The sequence below is a fragment of the Vulpes vulpes genome, chromosome 1, assembly GCF_048418805.1.
Source record: "Vulpes vulpes isolate BD-2025 chromosome 1, VulVul3, whole genome shotgun sequence".
NCBI lineage: Eukaryota > Metazoa > Chordata > Mammalia > Carnivora > Canidae > Vulpes > Vulpes vulpes.
Window position 1 is genome coordinate 20,561,803 of NC_132780.1, and position 18,058 is coordinate 20,579,860.

The window sequence follows — 18,058 nt, forward strand, 5'->3', positions numbered from 1 at the left end:
ACAAATGAATTTACTCTTTGGCACAGTAATGTCACTTATAAGATCTGCTCTAAAGATATATTCCCTTATGTGCCACATGGCCAATGTCCAAAGAGTATTAGTTCCAACGTTGTTGGTCAATCAGAGCAGGATGTGTGATATAAATTATGGCACACATATAAGATGGAACCCTAGGCATTTAGGAGCAGGGAAGTGCTGCCATGGACAGACTTCCACGATTTCCAGTTTAGTCAAAATAGCAAGGTGCAGGAGCACGTGGGTGGTTCAGTGGTTGAGCATCTGCCTTTGGCTCAGGTCGTGATCCCGGGGTCCTGGGATTGAGTCCCGTATCAAGCTCCCCATAGGGAGCCTGCTTCTCCTTCTGCCTGTGTCTCTGTCTCTCATGAATAAATAAATTAAATCTAAAAAAGGAAAAAAAAAAAAGCAAGCAAGCAAGCAAGAAAAAGCAAGGTGCTAAGGCACCTGGGTGGGGCTGAGTTGTTTCAGACTTCCAAGACTACTGCTTGGGATTCTCTCTCTCTCTCTCTGCCTCTCTCCCTGCTCTTTCTCTCAAAAAGAATCCTAGAAAAACCAAGGAGAAGCATGCTGTGTATAGGACACCGTGTGCTGTGTGAAGATAAAAGGGGATGGGCTTAAAAGAATATATATTTAAATTTGCTTGAATTCATGTAGAATTTCTCTGGAAAAATATACAAGAACCTAGTAACACTGGTTGTTGGTGATAAAGAGAACTGGGTGTTCGGGAGACAGGAATAGTGGTGGGGGAGCTGTTTCTTTGTAGAAACTTTTATCAAAAAAAAAAAGAATTTGCTTTTTAGGGTGCCTGGGTGGCTCAGTATTGGCACTTGGCTCATGTCATTTTCCTAGGGTCCTGGGATGGAGTCCCACGTCAGGCTCCCTGCTCAATGGGGAGTCTGCTTCTCCCTCTCTCCTCCCTGTTTGTGCTCTCTCTCGAATAAATAAATAAAATCTTTAAAAAAAAAAAAAAAAAAAAGGGCAGGCCAGGTGGCTCAGTGATTTACCACCACCTTCAGCCCAGGGCGTGATCCTGGAGACCCGGGATCAAGTCCCATGTCGGGTTCCCTGCATGGAGCCTGCTTCTCCCTCTGCCTGTGTCTCTGCTTCTCTCTTTCTGTGTCTCTCATGAATAAATAAATAAATACTTAAAAAAAAAAAAAGTACACCTGGGTGGGTCAGTGATAGGGCATCTGCCTTCGGCTCAGGTTGTGATCCCGGGGTCCTGGGATCGAGTCCCACACTGGGCTTTCCGCAGGGAGCCTGCTTCTCCCTCTGTGTATGTCTCTCTCTCTGTGTGTCTCTCATGAATAAATAAATAAAATCTAAAAAAAAAAAAAAAAAAAGAAAAAAAGATTTTTGCTTTTTGAAAGAGTAACACTCACAAGATACCCCAAGCTCTCCCGCACAGGTTCCAATGTGACCTTCTAGAGGCATTAAGTTCATATGCAAGTAACACATAACCTATTTTTTTTTCCTATTTTTTTTTAAATTAAAAATTAACAGAGGGGGGCACCTGGGTGGCTCAGTTGGTTAAGCATCCAGCTTTTGGTTTCAGCTTAGGTCATGATCTTATGAGTTGTGGGATCGGGCCTTCCCCCCCACCTCCCTGGGGGACTTGGGGATTCTCTCCCTCTCCACTGCCCCTCTTCACACTCTTTCTCTCAAATAAAATAAAATAAATAAATATATATTTTAAAGATTTATTTATTTATTCATGAGAGAAACAGAGAGGCAGAGACATAGGCAGAGGGAGAAGCAGGCTCCCTGCAAGGAGCCCGATGTGGGACTTGATCCCGGATGCCAGGATCACACCCTGAGCCAAAGGCAGATGCTCAACCACTGAGCACCAGGTGTCCCTAAAATAAAATTTTAAAAATTAACAGAAATGGTAGTATATGCACTGTTTGCATGTTACCTTTTGTTCACTTAATCTAGTTTGGAGATCAGCCTGTTCACATATGAGTTTCTTTAGGTTTTAAAAATTCTGCAATACATGGGTGCCTGGCTGGCTGGGTCCATGGAGTATGCAACTCTTGATCTTGGGGTTGAGTGTAAACCTCGTGCTGGGTGTAGAGATCACTTAAGCACCAAGAAACAGGACTACCAGCTCCTCAAAAGCCTTCCTGGGTTCCTCCCTGGCCTTAAGTAATCAGAATCTCCAGCTTTATGGAAACAATCCTGCTTTTACATTTTTTTTTTTTTTTTTTAATTTTTATTTATGATAGTCACACACACAGAGAGAGAGAGAGAGAGGCAGAGACACAGGCAGAGGGAGAAGCAGGCTCCATGCACCGGGAGCCCGACGTGGGATTCGATCCCAGGTCTCCAGGATCGTGCCCTGGGCCAAAGGCAGGCGCCAAACTGCTGCGCCACCCAGGGATCCCGCTTTTACATTTTTACAATTCTACCACCTACATAGGTATGTTTAGCAGAACAACTCCTTTTTGCCTACTTTGGAATTGTGCAAACAGGCATCTGAACTATGGGGAATCTTGTGACTTGCTGGTTTGGCTGATCGTGACATTTGTGATTTCTCCATGCTGCTAGAAGCAGTATTAGTTCCCATTTCTGTTCTGTGCATTGTTTCTTGAATATACAATCATGTTTATACTGCTTGAAGTTGGGACAAATGTTTAAAGCCTGTGGTATATGTGCAAGAAAGCTTAGTATTAAGAAATGTGTGCTTGTTTTCCACCTATGAAGTTTCTGGGTGTGTTTTGGTATTATGTGCTCCCGCCAGGGGCATATGAGGGGGTCTCTAGTTCTACAACCTCGGCAGCACTTGGTGTTGTCAGACTTTGACAATGTTTCCTGAGAGTGTAGTGCTATCAGCTTTGGCTTACACTGAATTTTCTCACCTAACTAGAGAGGAGTATCTTTTTATGTTTGGCAGTCATTTGGATTTCTGCTTTTGTGAAGTATTTAAGTGCTTTTGCCCACTTTTGTGTTTCTTATTGATTTGTAGGGACTCTATATACATTGGATGAGTGCTTTTTGGTTGTAGGTCTTCAAATTATCTTGTCCCACTGACTTATCTTCCATTCTAGGTAAATGAGTTGACTTTTTAACTTCAGTTCACTGATATAATTTCCACAGAAATACACCCGTTTTCAGTGTAATTTTGCTGAAATTACAAATTTATGCACCCATGTGATCACCGGTATACTCTTAAGATCTAGCGTGTGCTTATCATTCCAGAAAGCTCCCGAGCCTCATCCCAGATGGCCAATGCCAGGCTTTCAGCCCGAGTCACACTGCCTGTTCTGGAATTTCATCTAAGTGGAACCAGGTATTTCGTATACTTCTGTATACAGCTCACTTAGCATAGAGTATTTCTGAGATTCATCCATGCCATTTTTGGCATTAATATTTTGAATAGGATTTCCTTCTATGAACTCATGATTTATCTGTGTTAATCTGTTGAGCATTTTGGGCTGTTTGCATTTTTCACCAATTACTAAGGAAGCAACTCTGAAAGTTCATGTACAAGTCTTTATGTAGACATGCTTTCCCTCCTCTTTCCATTAGCATTTTTTGAGAAGACTGTAGTTTTTCTTAGTGGGACAAGTCAATTTAAAGCCAGCTGGCTGGGCAGCCTGGGTGGCTCAGCAGTTCAGTACTGCCTTCAGCTCAGGTTGTGGTCCTGGAGTCCCAGGATCGAGTCCCACATCGGGCTTCCTGCATGGAGCCTGCTTCTCCCTCTATGTCTCTGCCTCTATGTGTGTCTATTTTCATAAATAAAATCTTTAAAAAAAAAAAAAAAAGCCAGCTGGCTGCCTCTAGTCTGTCCCTTCAGAAAGGTTACAACGTGCCCAGACCCCATTCCTCCCCTCCTACCACTCAGGTTTTGTGGTCTTCACCTCTGGCCCAACAAAGTCTGAGACACACTTTCCGTGTACACGACACTAACCTGCCCCTTCCCTGGTGTGTGTGTGTGTGTGGGGGGCGGTGGCAGAATCTGTCCATGATCAGGTCACTGGGGGGTTAAACAGGACTACCTGGATGGCCTCACCCAATCAGTGGAGCCTCTCAGAAGGACCTGGCCCTCAAGTGGGACACCTGAGGCTGAGAAGGGCCACGGGGGAATGACCCAGGGAGCTTCCAAGAGCTGAGGACAGCTTCTGAGCTCCTCCAAGTGGGTGGGATGGAAACCCACCATGAGCTTGAAGACCTAGGACTTGTGCTTGCTGTGCCCACACTGCAGAGCAGCAGAAGTGACTGGATGGGTGTCATTTCAGGCCTGGGACTTGAGGCTACTTATGCAGAAATACACATGGAACGTGCTTTGTCACCCTGAGCTGGATCAGGTGATAGGTGCAACCAGCTAGGTCCACACCTGTCATCTGGCTGTCCTAGGCAGGGACACAGCCAAGCCACACACCAACTTCAGGAAAGAACAAGGACAGGTGTGATCAAGAGCAGGCCCAGCTCCCCAGCTTTCAGGTGGGACATGGGACCCCTCCCTGCAGCGCCGCAGCTGGACAGAGCTGGCTGCAGCCCTGTGCCTAGCTTGAAGGGCAGGGGTGGGGCGGTGCCCCAGTGTGGCAGAGGCAGTGGTCCTGGGATGTCTGCAAGGCAGAGCAGGTGCTTTTCCAACTTTATTTAGAAAAACAAATCCAGGTCCCAGTGCCCCCACACCCTCCCCCACCCCAGCCATAATTTAAATAACTTAGAGACAGAGTTGGGGGTTGGGGTCAGGGGTGGGTAGAACCGCGAGAAAAACCCACTACAGCCGCCGCAGTGCCCGCTTCTTGTCCGTCTTTTTCTTGGCTGCCAGCTTCTTATCCCGCTCACCCGCATGCTTCTTGGCCATGGGGCCATCGGCTCCACCTGGGCCCCCCGGGGCCATGGGGTCAGTGGAGGGGGTGGCACCCCCACTGGCCAGGGCCCTGCCCGCCTCGGTGCTCCCGCTGCTGGACCCGCTGGCACCCCCATGGATCTCTGTGAGCAGGCGGGCGCGGGCGGCATACTCCTCGTAGTTCTCCAAGAGCAGGCGGCCTGCCTCCTCATTGAGGGCCGACTCGGGGTTGGGGTGGATCAGCAGGCACTTGATGGTCTGTGGGGAGATGGGCCAGGTCAGGGCCAGACACCCAGAGTGGCTGTTCCCTGTTCTCAACACCAGTCCCCAAGTAGGCTCTGGCCCAGCCCCCATTTGTGTCCTCCCCTGCACAGGCCACAGAAGGACTGAGGTTGCTCGGGAACAATTTAAGACAATTTAGGACAATGTTGGGCTCTGGAGTCCCAAGACAAACTCAGGGTGGTCACCACTGGATCTACCAGGATCCCAAGTGCACAGCTAGACTCCAGCTGCCTGGATCATAGCCGAGAAAGGCACCAGATGTCAATAAAGAAGGACTATCCTTGAGGAGCACCCAGAGGGAGGCCAAGGAAGGGAGCCAGTCCCAATACCCTTCATGAGCCCCCTTTAACTGAGGAATAGGCTGAAGCTGCAAGCAGTGACACCCTACAGGTGGACATGGCCACACCAGCTGTGGCCCCTCCACCAGGGTCACCATGGTGTCCATTCCACCTCTACCTTCAGCCACTGGGAAAAGGAGCCTGTGAAGCCCAAAACACACCTAGCCTCAACCAGGTGACAAGACCTTTGTCACCTGCGATTGAGGCCAGTGAAAGCTGCTCCCCCTTGCTGCTGTGACAAAGCACCAGACCCAGCAAACATCACCAATGGTCACCTAGGACCACAGCCAAATCCTGACCACTGAACCCACAGCCAGAGGCCCCTCTCGCAGCTCACTCCCGGGTGAGCACCAACCCAGGCTCCGTGCTGTGGCTCCCTGGGGTCACCTGGGGACACAGAGTGACTCTGTGAGCTCTACTCCAGGATCCCTGGCAGCCATGGCTGACACTCCAGGGAGAAAAAGATGTTTACCTAGGAGCTCAATTCTCCCCAAGTGCCCTGCAGGAAACTCAGTTTCCCCATCCCCCACCATCTGCCCCTGGGGCTCATCAGCAATTCCATTAAAAACAAAATTACTTTTTTTTTTTTTTAAAGTAAGATCTCCACCTAACATGGGGTTTGAACTCCCAATCCCAGGCCCCAAGATCAAGGATTGCATACTCTTCCGACTGAGCCTGTCAGGTGCCCCTAAAAAACATCTCTTCAGCTTTAGTGGGGTGGGGAGTGGCCTTTGGGGATCATGGGTATCTCCATCTTGGCTTGGCTGATACTGCTCTGTTGGGGCTGTGGAGCAGCACCCCTGGTTGGCCCCTGCTAGATACAATTACAAACCTCTCCTAACAATGCAAAACGTCCCTGGTGGTACAAATCACTGTTGGTTGAGAAACAGCAGTTTATGAAAATATTCTAGGGATCCCTGGGTGGCGCAGCGGTTTGGCGCCTGCCTTTGGCCCAGGGCGCGATCCTGGAGATCCGGGATCGAATCCCACATCAGGCTCCCGGTGCATGGAGCCTGCTTCTCCCTCTGCCTGTGTCTCTGCCTCTCTCTCTCACTGTGTTCCTATCATAAATAAATAAAAAAAAAAAAAAAAAAAGAAAATATTCTAGAACTATAGCAGTGATGGTTGCACAAGTTTTGTGATTACTGTATACCCAACAACTGTATACTTTAGAATGTTGAATTTTATATCATAAGTTTTAGGTTAGGAAAAAGCCAAACACCCCTAACCAAATGCTTGACTTGTACCATCAGAAAGTATCCTATTAAAAAAAAAAAAAAAGAAAGTATCCTATTATACAAACCCATTGCTTGTTCTACAGCAAAGGTACCCCAGGTACTGCACCACCTATACAACCATACTTAGTGTCCTGGGTCAAGCACTGCCAATCCTCCCAGAACTTTCCAGCTGGAAATCTGGGTTTTTTATATGGAAACTCCCAACTACTTCAGAGATAGTTTTACTACAAGAAACAATGCACCATGGCTCTGACATCACTGGGACATCCAGGAGGGAGGAGGCCTGGGCCATCTCAGAACTCACCAGCAGGACATGCCGGATGCCCAGCTCAGCTGTCCAGTCCCTCTTGAGCACGTTGACGCAGATCTCACCATTGGCGCCCACATTGGGGTGGAAAATCTTGGTCAGGAAGTAGCCCTTGGGTGGGGAGGCAGGAAAGTCCTTCCCCAGCAGGAGTTTCATGCGGAATAGGCCTCCCGCATAAGGGGTACCCTCTGGAGGGAGGGAGAGAGGATTCAGTCAGGAGGCTCAGGACTCTCTGTGAGGCCAGTGCCTTGATGCCTCCTCCACCAGAAGCCAGGTTCCCAGGGGCCCCATAGCCACCCCTGGATGCCTCTTCTCTCCCAAGTGTCCTGGTCATGTACCCTTCCCAAGATTCCCACTCACTTGCCTTCCATCTCCTTGGGAGGCCTGTAGGCAAGTGATGGGACTGTTCTGTCACTTCAGGTCTTCCTGCCTGCCCACCTCAGTGAATGGTTCTGGACCATGTTGTTCCTCACGCCCTGGTCCCCCCACAATACCCTGCACCATGGTAGCCTGGGCAGCTGACCTCCTGGTCTTCTCCTGAACCTGTCCTCCCCTCCTCTCAACTGAACACTGCAGTCATCACCTGTGCTTTAAATCCGCCAATGGCTTCCTTTCTGAACTCCTTCCAGACTCCTGCAAGCCCTAAACGTTCATCGGTCTCTTCTTCCTGTTCCTACCAAGTATCCAGGGCACCTGCCTCAGGCCCTCCCCTATCTGGGAGCAATGACGCCCTCACCACATCCCGCTCCTGACCAGGTTCTCCATCACAAGGTCCTCCACCACATGCTCACACGGCCTCTCAGCTTACTTTGTAGCAACAGCTCACTACATCCCTGCACGGTTCCACAGTCACGTGCGATCGCTTGGTTATTACTGTTCCCTCCTGTGACACTGCATCTGGCTTGCTTCCCTCCCCTGTCCTGGGGGCCCACCCTCCAGGTCCCAGAGAACCCCTATCTGACAAACCCCAGTAAGGTGCCCATTAAATGCTCTCTCATTCCCTGCAGGAAAAATATACGCAATGCTCTGTTATTTGTGTGTCTCTGTGCAGTCCACCACTGTATCTCCAGCACCTGGCAGAGCCAACTTATAACAGGGGGTTCCTATTCTTGTTCTAGTTCTGCTTTTTAGGTTCCACGTATAGGTGAAATCATACGCTATTTGTCTGCCTTTCTGACCTACTCTTGTACTGATGGGGAGATATCTATAAGCACACCCATCCTCCTTCCAGTCCCACACTCACCAGGGCCCTCGATGGTGACCTGCAGGTCAGTGAGGTCTTCCTCATTGGGAAAGACCTTGATGCCATCAGGCGGGTCAGCAGTCAGCGTTGTCACCTCCTTATACACCAAGCGAATGATGTGGGGGGGCAGGTTCTCCACATTGGAGTTCTGGACATAGAGAAAAAGGAGTGAGCAACTGGCAGAGCCAGGGCCTCCTGCAGGTAGGATGCTAGGGCCATCCTGGTGTTGACCCGGCAGCCCCAGACACCCCACCCAGTACGCTTCTAGGGTCGTCCCAGGCTGGCCTCTCGCCAAAAATGGGGGCGGTCTTTCAAGGGGCTTGCGGGTGGGTCCGGTACCCCCCCAAAAAAGATCCCGGCTGTGCCCGAGGCCTACCCCGGCCCCCTCCCCTACCTAACCTTGGAGAAACCTCCAGTCAGGGCTGGAGACGGATACCTTGCTCCCGGAACCCCCACGGCCCAGCCACAAAGCCCGAGAGCCCTCTCCGGGGCTCAGCCCGGCCTTCCCCTCGGGGAACCTGCGAGACGCCTAGCCTCCACTCCTGCCCGCCTCCAGGAAGGCCTGTGACCCATCTCAGGCCCGGGACACCCCCCCCATACACACGGTCCGCGAGAGGCTCCTGAGACCCCGCCTCCTCCTCCAGCGCGGCCCCCCGACCGCCTAACCCGGGCCTGGCCTCCGCTCTCACCATGACTGTGGCCGGCCGGGGGCGGGTCCCCCCGGCCCCTTTCCTGCTCTCTCCGGGCCGCCGGCTGGGGCGGGGGGCCCAACTGCTGCCGCTGTGGCCCTGGAGAGGCCCCGGCGGCCCCGCTCCGCTCCCGGCTGTCTCCGACGGCCGCCGCGCAGCGCGCCTAGAACTCCGCCTGCCCCGAGTACCCGGCCGCACTGAGCCGGCCGCGCGCGCACCGCCGCCCTTTTATAGCCGCCCGTAGGCCACACCCCCCCACGGTCCCGGAGTGCCGCGCCTTGACCCGTGATGTCACCGCGCACGGCCCTAGGCGTTCGAGGCGCTCGCTCCCTTCCCGTAAGCTGCAAGAAGACTCAGGAGAAGTTGGGGAGGGGGGCACGCGGTGGGCCGGCCAATGGGGACGCGCGGGGATCGTAATGGGGTCCCTGGAGAATGGGGGCAATGCGGCGGGATGATGGAGGAGCAGAAGACGCGAGGGGGAACGCGCCCGCTGATTGGATCGTTTGAATGAGACACCTCCTTGGCCCGGCGTGCGCGCGCGTGCACTGACGCCCAGGAAATCGCGCACGCGGCTAACGGTCGGCCGCGGAGCCGGGGCGGGGCGAGGGTGGGCGGGACTAGGGGGTTAAACGGATGATGGAAGGCTCCCTGGCCAATAGGGACGCGCAATCGTGGAATGGCGTCACGAGGCTCGTACGCGGCAGACCCTGGCGGAGGAGGCGGAGCCAGGGGACGGGGAGGGGGTGGAGAGCAGCCAATGGGACTCTTCCCAGTGAAGGCCAAGCCGCTCGCAGCCAACGAAATCCGTCAGTTTTGTATATGCAAATGAGGTACGCGCGGCCCCCGGCCGGCTCCTCAGCCAGCTACATTTTTCTGCGCGGCGCCATTTTGTGCGGGTAGTGGTGGGTGACCCGCGTGGTGCGTTCCGGGGCGCGAAAGAGCCGGCTGCGCTGCCGCGAGGGCTGGACCGCTGGTGGCCCGGCAGTCCGGCCGGGCGTCAGTCAGGACGTCGGGTTTCTGTTAACCCCCACGTGGGAGACGGCCCCTGGGGCCCTTCGTGACGTGCAGGAGGGAGGTCGAGGCACGGCCCTGACAGTGAGGGGCGCTGGGCCTCTCCCCTGCAGGCCTGCCCTGGGGATGCAGTGTCCCCGACGGGCCTCAGTCTCCACTCTGCAGGCCCGTGCAGACCCTGATGGGAATGGGAAGACCCCTGGCACCACCAGTACTCTCATGTGTGGGGCCCGATCTCCTGGAACAGGACCCCCACAGTTGTGGAGGATTGGCCAGGCACTGAACGTCAGTCTCAGTGTGCTGGGTACAGGGGACTCTCCCTGCGGAGTTCACAAGGACACCGAAGGAGGGGGTTCTCAGCCCTCCCTTCCCCCGCCCCCCACCACAACCCAGCAGCAGGGACAAGGCTGAGGAGGTAGTCATCGGAAGGCCACGGCAAAGAGGATAACAGTGGTTATTACGTAGCACCTAGAGCTGTGGGACCGACATTGTTCTTTCTCAGCGAGCCTGCTGAGCCCAGTCATGGTCACACTTGCTGTGACAACCCTGTCCAGTGGATAGCAGTAGGATTCCACTCTGGACTCGAGCACTGGGGCTGTGCAGGCAGGATGCTTTGAGAATAGGCATAGTAAAGGGAAGAAAGCCCTGCTGTCATCAGGCTTCCATCCTCCTGGGAAAGTCAGACAAGAATACGCTGTCCTGTTGGAGGGTGATAGACTGCAGAAGGGTACATCAGGGCCAGGGGCACAGAACGGGGTGGAGGAGTGCTTTGGGCAATGGGAAGGTCTATGGGAAGAGCACTCAGTGAGAGGGAACTGCAGGCACAAGGTCCTTGCAAGGGGATCACAGCCATTGAGTTTCAGGCACCACCAGGGAGCTGGCAGGCTGGGTAAGCGAGCTTGGCAAGTGGAGGGTGCCCAGGGCAGAAGCAGTGGGATCACAAGTTCAGGCCGCAGTAAGCAGTGTTCTTTCCTTCAATCAAGGAGGAACTGCTGGAGGCTCTGAGCAGAGCACATCTCCATCTGGCCTATGGGCAGGAATAGAGAGATCCAAGAGAAGGCCCTGGCAGCCATAGCCATGCAGGTGGAGGCACATGGGGTCGCGAGTAGTGACGGGGCTCAGTGCAAGTCAGCAGGACCTGGTGTGGGGGAGAGGGAAGGGCCACCTATGCCCTGAACAGCCGCCTTGACGTGTGGGTCAGCACACCAGACCCACTACTCAGTTCTGCCGAGCCAACCTGCCGACCAAGGGGGGTGGCCATGTTCCAGTCATACTTTGGTTGGTGTTTACCAAGCCTGGGAATCCCAATCCCGACACGCACCATCCTCTGCCCACTATGTTTTGACTAACCTCCAAACTGTCATAAGTATACTCTGTCCCCAAGGCCCCCTGGGCTGCCTTTCTGTTGGTTCCAGTATTAGCCAGGCTGTCTCACCTGAGCACACATGGACATGAGTCTCCTCCTTCTCCTTTCTCAGGGCCTTGGCTCCTCTCATCTTCCCTCCCTCTCACTCCCATACTTGTTCCCTTCACCCTCTTTGATCTTGGTCTGTTAGAGTTTGTCATTTCTTGATTGCTTACATGTTTATCATGTTACCTCTGAGTGGATCAGCCCCAGGAGAACAGGGACTCTGCTGAGCCCCTAGCAGAGTGCCTGACAGATCGAAAGTGTTCATTCATTCAGTAGGTATTTACTAGGCACCTCCTGTGTGTGGGGCAACATTCTGGGTGTATGGGGTACCTGTTTGCCCTGTAGCAGGGGAAGGCAGACATAAAGCAATCCCACAGGATGCCTGGGTGGCTCAGCAGTTGAGCATCTGCCTTTGGTTCAGGGCGTGACCCTGGGGTCACAGGATCAAGTCCCACATCGGGCTCCCTGTGTGGAGCCTGCTTCTCCCTCTGCCTACGTCTCTGTCTCTCTCTCTGTGTGTGTCTCTCATGAATAAATCTATTTTTTTAAATAAATTTTTTATTTATTTATGATAGTCACACAGAGAGAGAGAGAGAGAGGCAGAGACACAGGCAGAGGGAAGAAGCAGGCTCCATACACCGGGAGTCCGATGTGGGACTCGATCCCCGGTCTCCAGGATCGCGCCTGGGCCAAAGGCAGGCGCCAAACCGCTGCGCCACCCAAGGATCCCCCTCATGAATAAATCTTAAAAAAAAATCCCACAGGGATCCCTGGGTGGCGCAGCCGTTTAGCGCCTGCCTTTGGCCCAGGGCGCGATCCTGGAGACCCAGGATCGAATCCCACGTCAGGCTCCCGGTGCATGGAGCCTGCTTCTCCCTCTGCCTGTGTCTCTGCCTCTCTTTCTCTCTCTGTGTGTGACTATCATAAATGAATAAAAAATTAAAAAAAAAAATCCCACAAATAAGTAGAATTTAGGATACGTGGAAGGGAGCAAGAAGACATAGAGCAGAGAGGTAATATGGGCACCATGGTGAATTTGGTGAAGCCAGGCAGCCAGGGTAGGCCTCACCAAGCAGGTGTCATTCCAATTGGAGTCTGAAGGAAGGCAGGAAGTGAGTGATGCACTTGTCAGAGGAAGAGCATTCCAGGCAGTGGGAACAGCTGGACCACAGGATCAGCACATTGGAGGGACTGCAGGGAGGCCAACGTGGGGGGAACAGGTAGGGAGTGGGGGGCTGAGGTGTGTGCGGTCAAGGTAGGGGTATTACGCAGGGCCTTCGAAGCCATGGTTAGAACTCTGGCGTCTTCTCTGAGGGAATAGGGAGCCACTGCAGGGCGTTGAGCAGAGGAGTGCTGTGGTCCGACTCTGATCTTTCCAGATACCTGGACTGCTGGATAGAGAAGAGGGGTGGTGAGGGCAGAGGCCAGGCAGCAGGAGGAGGGTGTCACAGTAATCCTGAGAAGGAAGGGTGGTAGCAATGAAAGAAGATCTGTAGATGGCCAGTAAACATGTGACAAAATGCTCAACATCATCAACCATCAGGGAAATGCAAATTAAAACCATGATGAGATCCCACTTCATACCACCAGGCTGGTTATTATAAAAAAGTCAGATAATAGCGAGTGTTGGAGAGGATGTGGAGAAAACAGAACTCTTACACATAACTGGTGGGAATAGAAGATGGTACCACTGCTTCGGAAAACATTCTTGCACTTCCTCAAACGTTCACCCATCAGGTACCATGTGACCTGGCAATTCTCATCCCTAGTGTTACCCCAGAGAAATGAAAACATGTGCACATAAAAAGTCACAGGCAGATGTTCATAGCAGCATTATTCATGATCACTGGAAGGTGGGAACAACCTAGAAGCTCACCGGCTGGTGAATGGACAGATCTGCTGCAGTATCACCACACCATGGGATGTCATATGGTGGCAGGAAGGAACGCAGTTCTTACGAAAGCTACAAAATGGAGGAAGACTCAGAAACAGTATGTTGAGGGGAAGCAGCCAGTTACAAAGGACCACATATTTTATGTCTATTTTTAAAATATTTTATTTATTTGAGAGAGAGAGTATGAACAGGGTGGAGGGGCAGAGGGAGAGGGAGAAGCAGGCTCCCCGCTGGGCAGGGAACCCAACGTGGGGCCTGATCCCAGGAGCCCAGGATCATGACCTGAGCTGAAGCAGTTGGTTAACCCACTGAGCCACACAGGTGCCCTAGGACGATGTATTTTATGATCCCATTGACATGAAGTGCCCAGAATTGTCAAATCTATCCATACAGTGATTGCCTGAGCCAGGTGGGGGTAGCTCATTGGTGCAGATTTTCTTTTTTGGCTGCTGAAAAGCTCCTAAGATTGTGATGCTTGCACAACTCTCTTAGTAGATGAAAAACCATTGAATTGTGTGCTTTAAATGGGTAAAGTGTGTAGATGGGGTGTGGATGAAGGTGGGGGGAGGGGCTGGGCTCCTCAGGGCCTCAGGCCATGCTCCTCAGAGCCCTAGGGAACCAGTGAGGAGTCTGAGTGAGGGGGTTTGGTATTCAAAGTGACACTAGCTCCGGGTGCTGTGTGGATGGGAGTGGAGGCAGGAGACCTAGCAGCTGGGGGCTGTGGTTTGGGCTGGGGTGGATCCCCACATCCCACACCATTGGTGTGTGGAGACTTTCTGCTTGCACTGCTCCAGAAAGGAAGGGTTCCAGGATTCTTTGGCCAGCGGGCATTCACTCTGGGTTCAATCTGTGGCTAGAAGCTGTCGTGAACACACCTCAGCGTTGATCTGTGGGCACAGTCCTGAGCTTTTCTGGAGAAGTCCCTAGAGCGGGATTGTAGAAAGAGCATATGTGTTTGCAGTTCTGTCGAGTGGCCTCTGTTTGGATACCCCTCCCCCCCAATCAGGACCCGTCCATTCAACAAGTGTTTGTTTTGGGTTTTGTTTTTATTTTTTGGTTTTTTTTTGTGCCAGCTGTTTGCCACGTGCTGTTCCAGGTGCTTGGGCTGTATCCATGACCAAGACAGGAAACCGAACAGTGGCTTCGTGGGGCTTTCATTCTAGTCGGGAGAGAGATGGTAAACGAGTAAGCACAGAAGCCAGGGTGGTCAGCTGTCCTGGTTTGCCCCAGCTACAGGACTCCTGGTGCTGAACCTGGGAACGTCTCGGGCTAGTTTGTAAGAAAAGTTGGTAGTGCAAAATGACATTAGTTAGCAGAAAGCTTAGAGCAGGGTAAGGAGTGTCAGGAGCATAGAGGAGGGAATCTGATGCAGGGTGGTCAGGGTAGACTTTCATCCAGAACGATGAATTGGAGCAAAGATTTAAAGGATGCGAGGGAGCACGTTTTGTGGAGATCTGGAGGAAACCGTTCCAGGCAGGGATGCAACTGACATCACTGTCTTGATGCGGGAATGGGCCTGAACATTGCAGTCTGCAAAAGCACCATGGGCAAACCAGGTGCTTTCTCTTTTCTGAGCACTTCCTTTCCTCCCCTCGTGGCTGAGCATCTTCCCGTGTGTAAGGGCCTCCATCTTCATCTCCGAGGCCGCCCTTTGTGGTTGCCAAGGTCCTCTGCCCTTGTGGCCTCAAAATCTCCAAGCTCATAGTCTGTAGGTGATTAACAAGAGCCTTGTTCCCTTTTTGTCCGGAGAGCAGAAGTTGGAGCTCTCCTGGGTGGGAGGGCCCTTCATTGATTGGTGAATTTGCCCGATCAGGTTGTCCCTGATGGATGCGCTGGTAATAAAATGCACGTCCGGCCCCCTGCAGGCTCAGTCCTAGAAAGCAGGGCAGTCTCCACAAAGGATACAAACACACTTTACGGCCCTGGGGGCTTCCTTTAATGGCTGCAAAGCCCATAGACTCTGATGCACACCCAGATTAAACAGGTCAGTGCCAGTGAGGATGGGAGCAGGCTGGAGTTCTCACACACGTGGACTGACAGGGCTCTTGAGGTTGCAGCTTGGCATTTGAGTAGCAAACCTTTATTTGTTTATTAAGATTTTATTTATTTTATTTGAGATGGGGGAGGGGCGGAGGGAGAGAGAATCCCAAGCAGACTTTCTGCTGAGTGCCAAGCCCAACACAAGACTGGATCTCAAGACTACGAGATCATGACCTGATCCAAAGCCAAGAGTTGGATGCTTAACAGACTGAGACCCCCAGGTGCCCCTTAGTAGCAAATCTTTAAAACACACTGCCTTCCAACTCGGACATTCCTGTCCTGGGAGCTCATTCCAGGGAAAAAGGAGTGAATGCACCAAGTGGTACACAAAAGATGTCCCTCAGGGTGTTGTTTATAATAATGAAAAATGGTGAAAACTGGAACGTGTATGGATAGGCACTGGGATATGCCACTTCCATGAGTCGACAAGCTATGCAATACTCTGCTGCAGTTGAACATTATGATGAATTTGTTGTTGGAATCACTGGTGTCTCACAGCCTGATGAAGGTCCTGAATCCTTTTCCCTGGAAAGATCACACACAAATGCTGGCCAATGCTAGAGGAATGGTAAAATTAGAAAATTATCATTTGTCAAATGTGGATTCTATCAGTGTTAAGTGCCTGGACTGGATCATTGTACTGTGGATGTGTGAGAGGATGTCCTTGTTCTTCAGAAAGGTCCCTTTGGAAAAAAAAAAAAAAAGAAAAGAAAAGAAAAAAGAAATGTCCCTTTGGGGATCAAGGGGTCTGACGTATGCAGCTTACTCTCAAATGCCTCTGGAGGGAAAAAAAAATGAATCTTTATAGGGAAAGGAAATCCTAAAACAGTGTGTTGGAATGTTAACAACCAGTGAATTGGCCATGGGTATACAGGAGCTCTTATAACTGTTCTGCAAGTTTGAAATGATTCAAAGCACAAAGTGAAAAGATGCAGATGGAGTAGCATATGCAGACATCTGGTGTAGAATTCAGAAGCATGCAAACCCTCCCCGTCAAACAGGTTAAGAATAGCTGCAGAGGGGCTGTGTTGACTGACTGGTTGGAGTTGCAGATTAAGCATGTTAGGCCGCACAGGCAGGAATGCTCATGTCAACTCTGATCCTTGACTTGCACAGCCAGGGGACGGGGTATGTGGATCAGATTGCTCTTCCTGGTGGAACACAGATGAAGTAGGGGACTGGCATACAGGCTGTGTTCAATGGAAAATGCATGCCTTCAAGCCCTGGCATTCCAACTCTGAGTGGGAAGCTGGTCACCCTGCAGGGCCAAGGGACAAGCCTGGCATCTCCCAGCTACTCCTGGGCCTGTGCCCAGTGAGGGGAATGCCAGTCTAAGCCTGCACCCCTTACATTTAAGTTCAAACTGATTTTTAAAAATAGGTGGTACACTGACGCAAAAATTCAGAAGCACAAAAGAATTTATGTTGACGAACTCTAGATGTCCATTTTCCCTTCCACAGGCAAACCGTACTAGCCAGAATAGGCCCCACTATGCTGCAGTAATGAGTAGCCTCAAAGGCCCAGTTGTTAAAGGAACAGGGTTACTCCTCCCTCACACCACATACCTTTTGAAGCTTGGCTGGAGTCCCTATCTGGCATCACTCTTATTCTGGGCCCAGGCCGGCAGAGCAGGTACTACCTGAGAGAATGCCAGTGAGCATAGCAGGGTTTTCCCCAGGAGGCTCCATCTGCACACTGGCTCTCAGAAGTGTCTACCTGGAAAGGTACTTCAGTTCCCACTCCACACAGGTCACAAGGGCACATCTGAGCTCAAGGGGGCAGGGAAGTATGGGGCCTCTGTGCATCTAGGAGGAGAATCTGTGAGTGCTTGGTAAACCCAGGCTCAGGTGCACAGCATGGCCCACCCCTAATTATCTGCAGACAAAAACACTAATGAAAAAATATGATTCCATGGGCAGCCCAGGTGGCTCAGCAGTTTAGCACCGCCTTCGGCCCAGGGTGTGATCCTGGAGACCCAAGATCAAGTCCCATGTCCGGTTCGCTGCATGGAGCCTGCTTCTCCCTCTGCCTGTGTCTCTGCCTCTCTCTCTGTGTGTATCTCTCATGAATAAAATCTTTTTTTTTTTAAAGGTGATTCCTGAGAATATGCAGTCAACCCTTATAATCACCACTGGGAACACTTTACAAGTGAACATAACAGGAATGCCTAAGTGGCTTAGTGATTGTCTGCCTTTGGCTCAGGTCGTGACCCCGGGATCCAGGATTGAGTCCCACATTGGGCTCCTTGCAGGGAGCCTGCTTCTCCCTCTGCCTATGTCTCTGTGTCTCTCATGAATAAATAAATAAAATATTTAAAAACAAACAACAGGGATCCCTGGGTGGCTCAGCGGTTTAGTGCCTGCCTTCAGCCCAGGGCATGATTCAGGAGTCTTGGGATCAAGTCCCACGTCAGGCTCCCTGCATGGAGCCTGCTTTTCCCTCTGCCTGTGTCTCTGCCTCTCTCTATATATGTCTCTCATGAAGAAGTAAAATCTTAAAAAAAAAAAAAAAAAAAAAAAAGTGAACATAACAGCAGTACTTGAATACATCACACGCATCCCCTACTGCCCTGCTAATCTCTAACCAAGCAAGTGACCCTGAGTAAGTGCGATCTGGCCAGTGGTGAACACTTAATCATACTGAAGGGGATGAGACTTTTTCAAACACAGATCACACTTCTTCCTCCAGCAACCTAGTAGTGGGCACCTCCCCACAAGAAGGGTGTGGTGTTCCTACCTGTTGTGTCAAACACCAGTCCAGATGTTGCTGTGAGGTATTTTGTAGATGTG

General features: G+C 51.6%; 1 protein-coding gene across 1 annotated transcript; it reads right to left on the minus strand.

Annotated features, from left to right (window-relative positions):
• Window positions 1-4,583: 4,583 nt before the first annotated feature.
• On the minus strand, window positions 4,584-9,331 carry UBE2S (ubiquitin conjugating enzyme E2 S). Its single transcript, XM_025985268.2, has 4 exons — window positions 8,914-9,331; window positions 8,225-8,372; window positions 6,979-7,169; window positions 4,584-5,074 (listed from the first exon to the last, which is right to left on the minus strand). The coding sequence occupies exons 1-4, from the start codon at window positions 8,914-8,916 to the stop codon at window positions 4,745-4,747; spliced, it is 672 nt and encodes a 223-aa protein (XP_025841053.1). The 5' UTR covers window positions 8,917-9,331; the 3' UTR covers window positions 4,584-4,744.
• Between the last annotated feature and the right edge of the window lie 8,727 nt (window positions 9,332-18,058).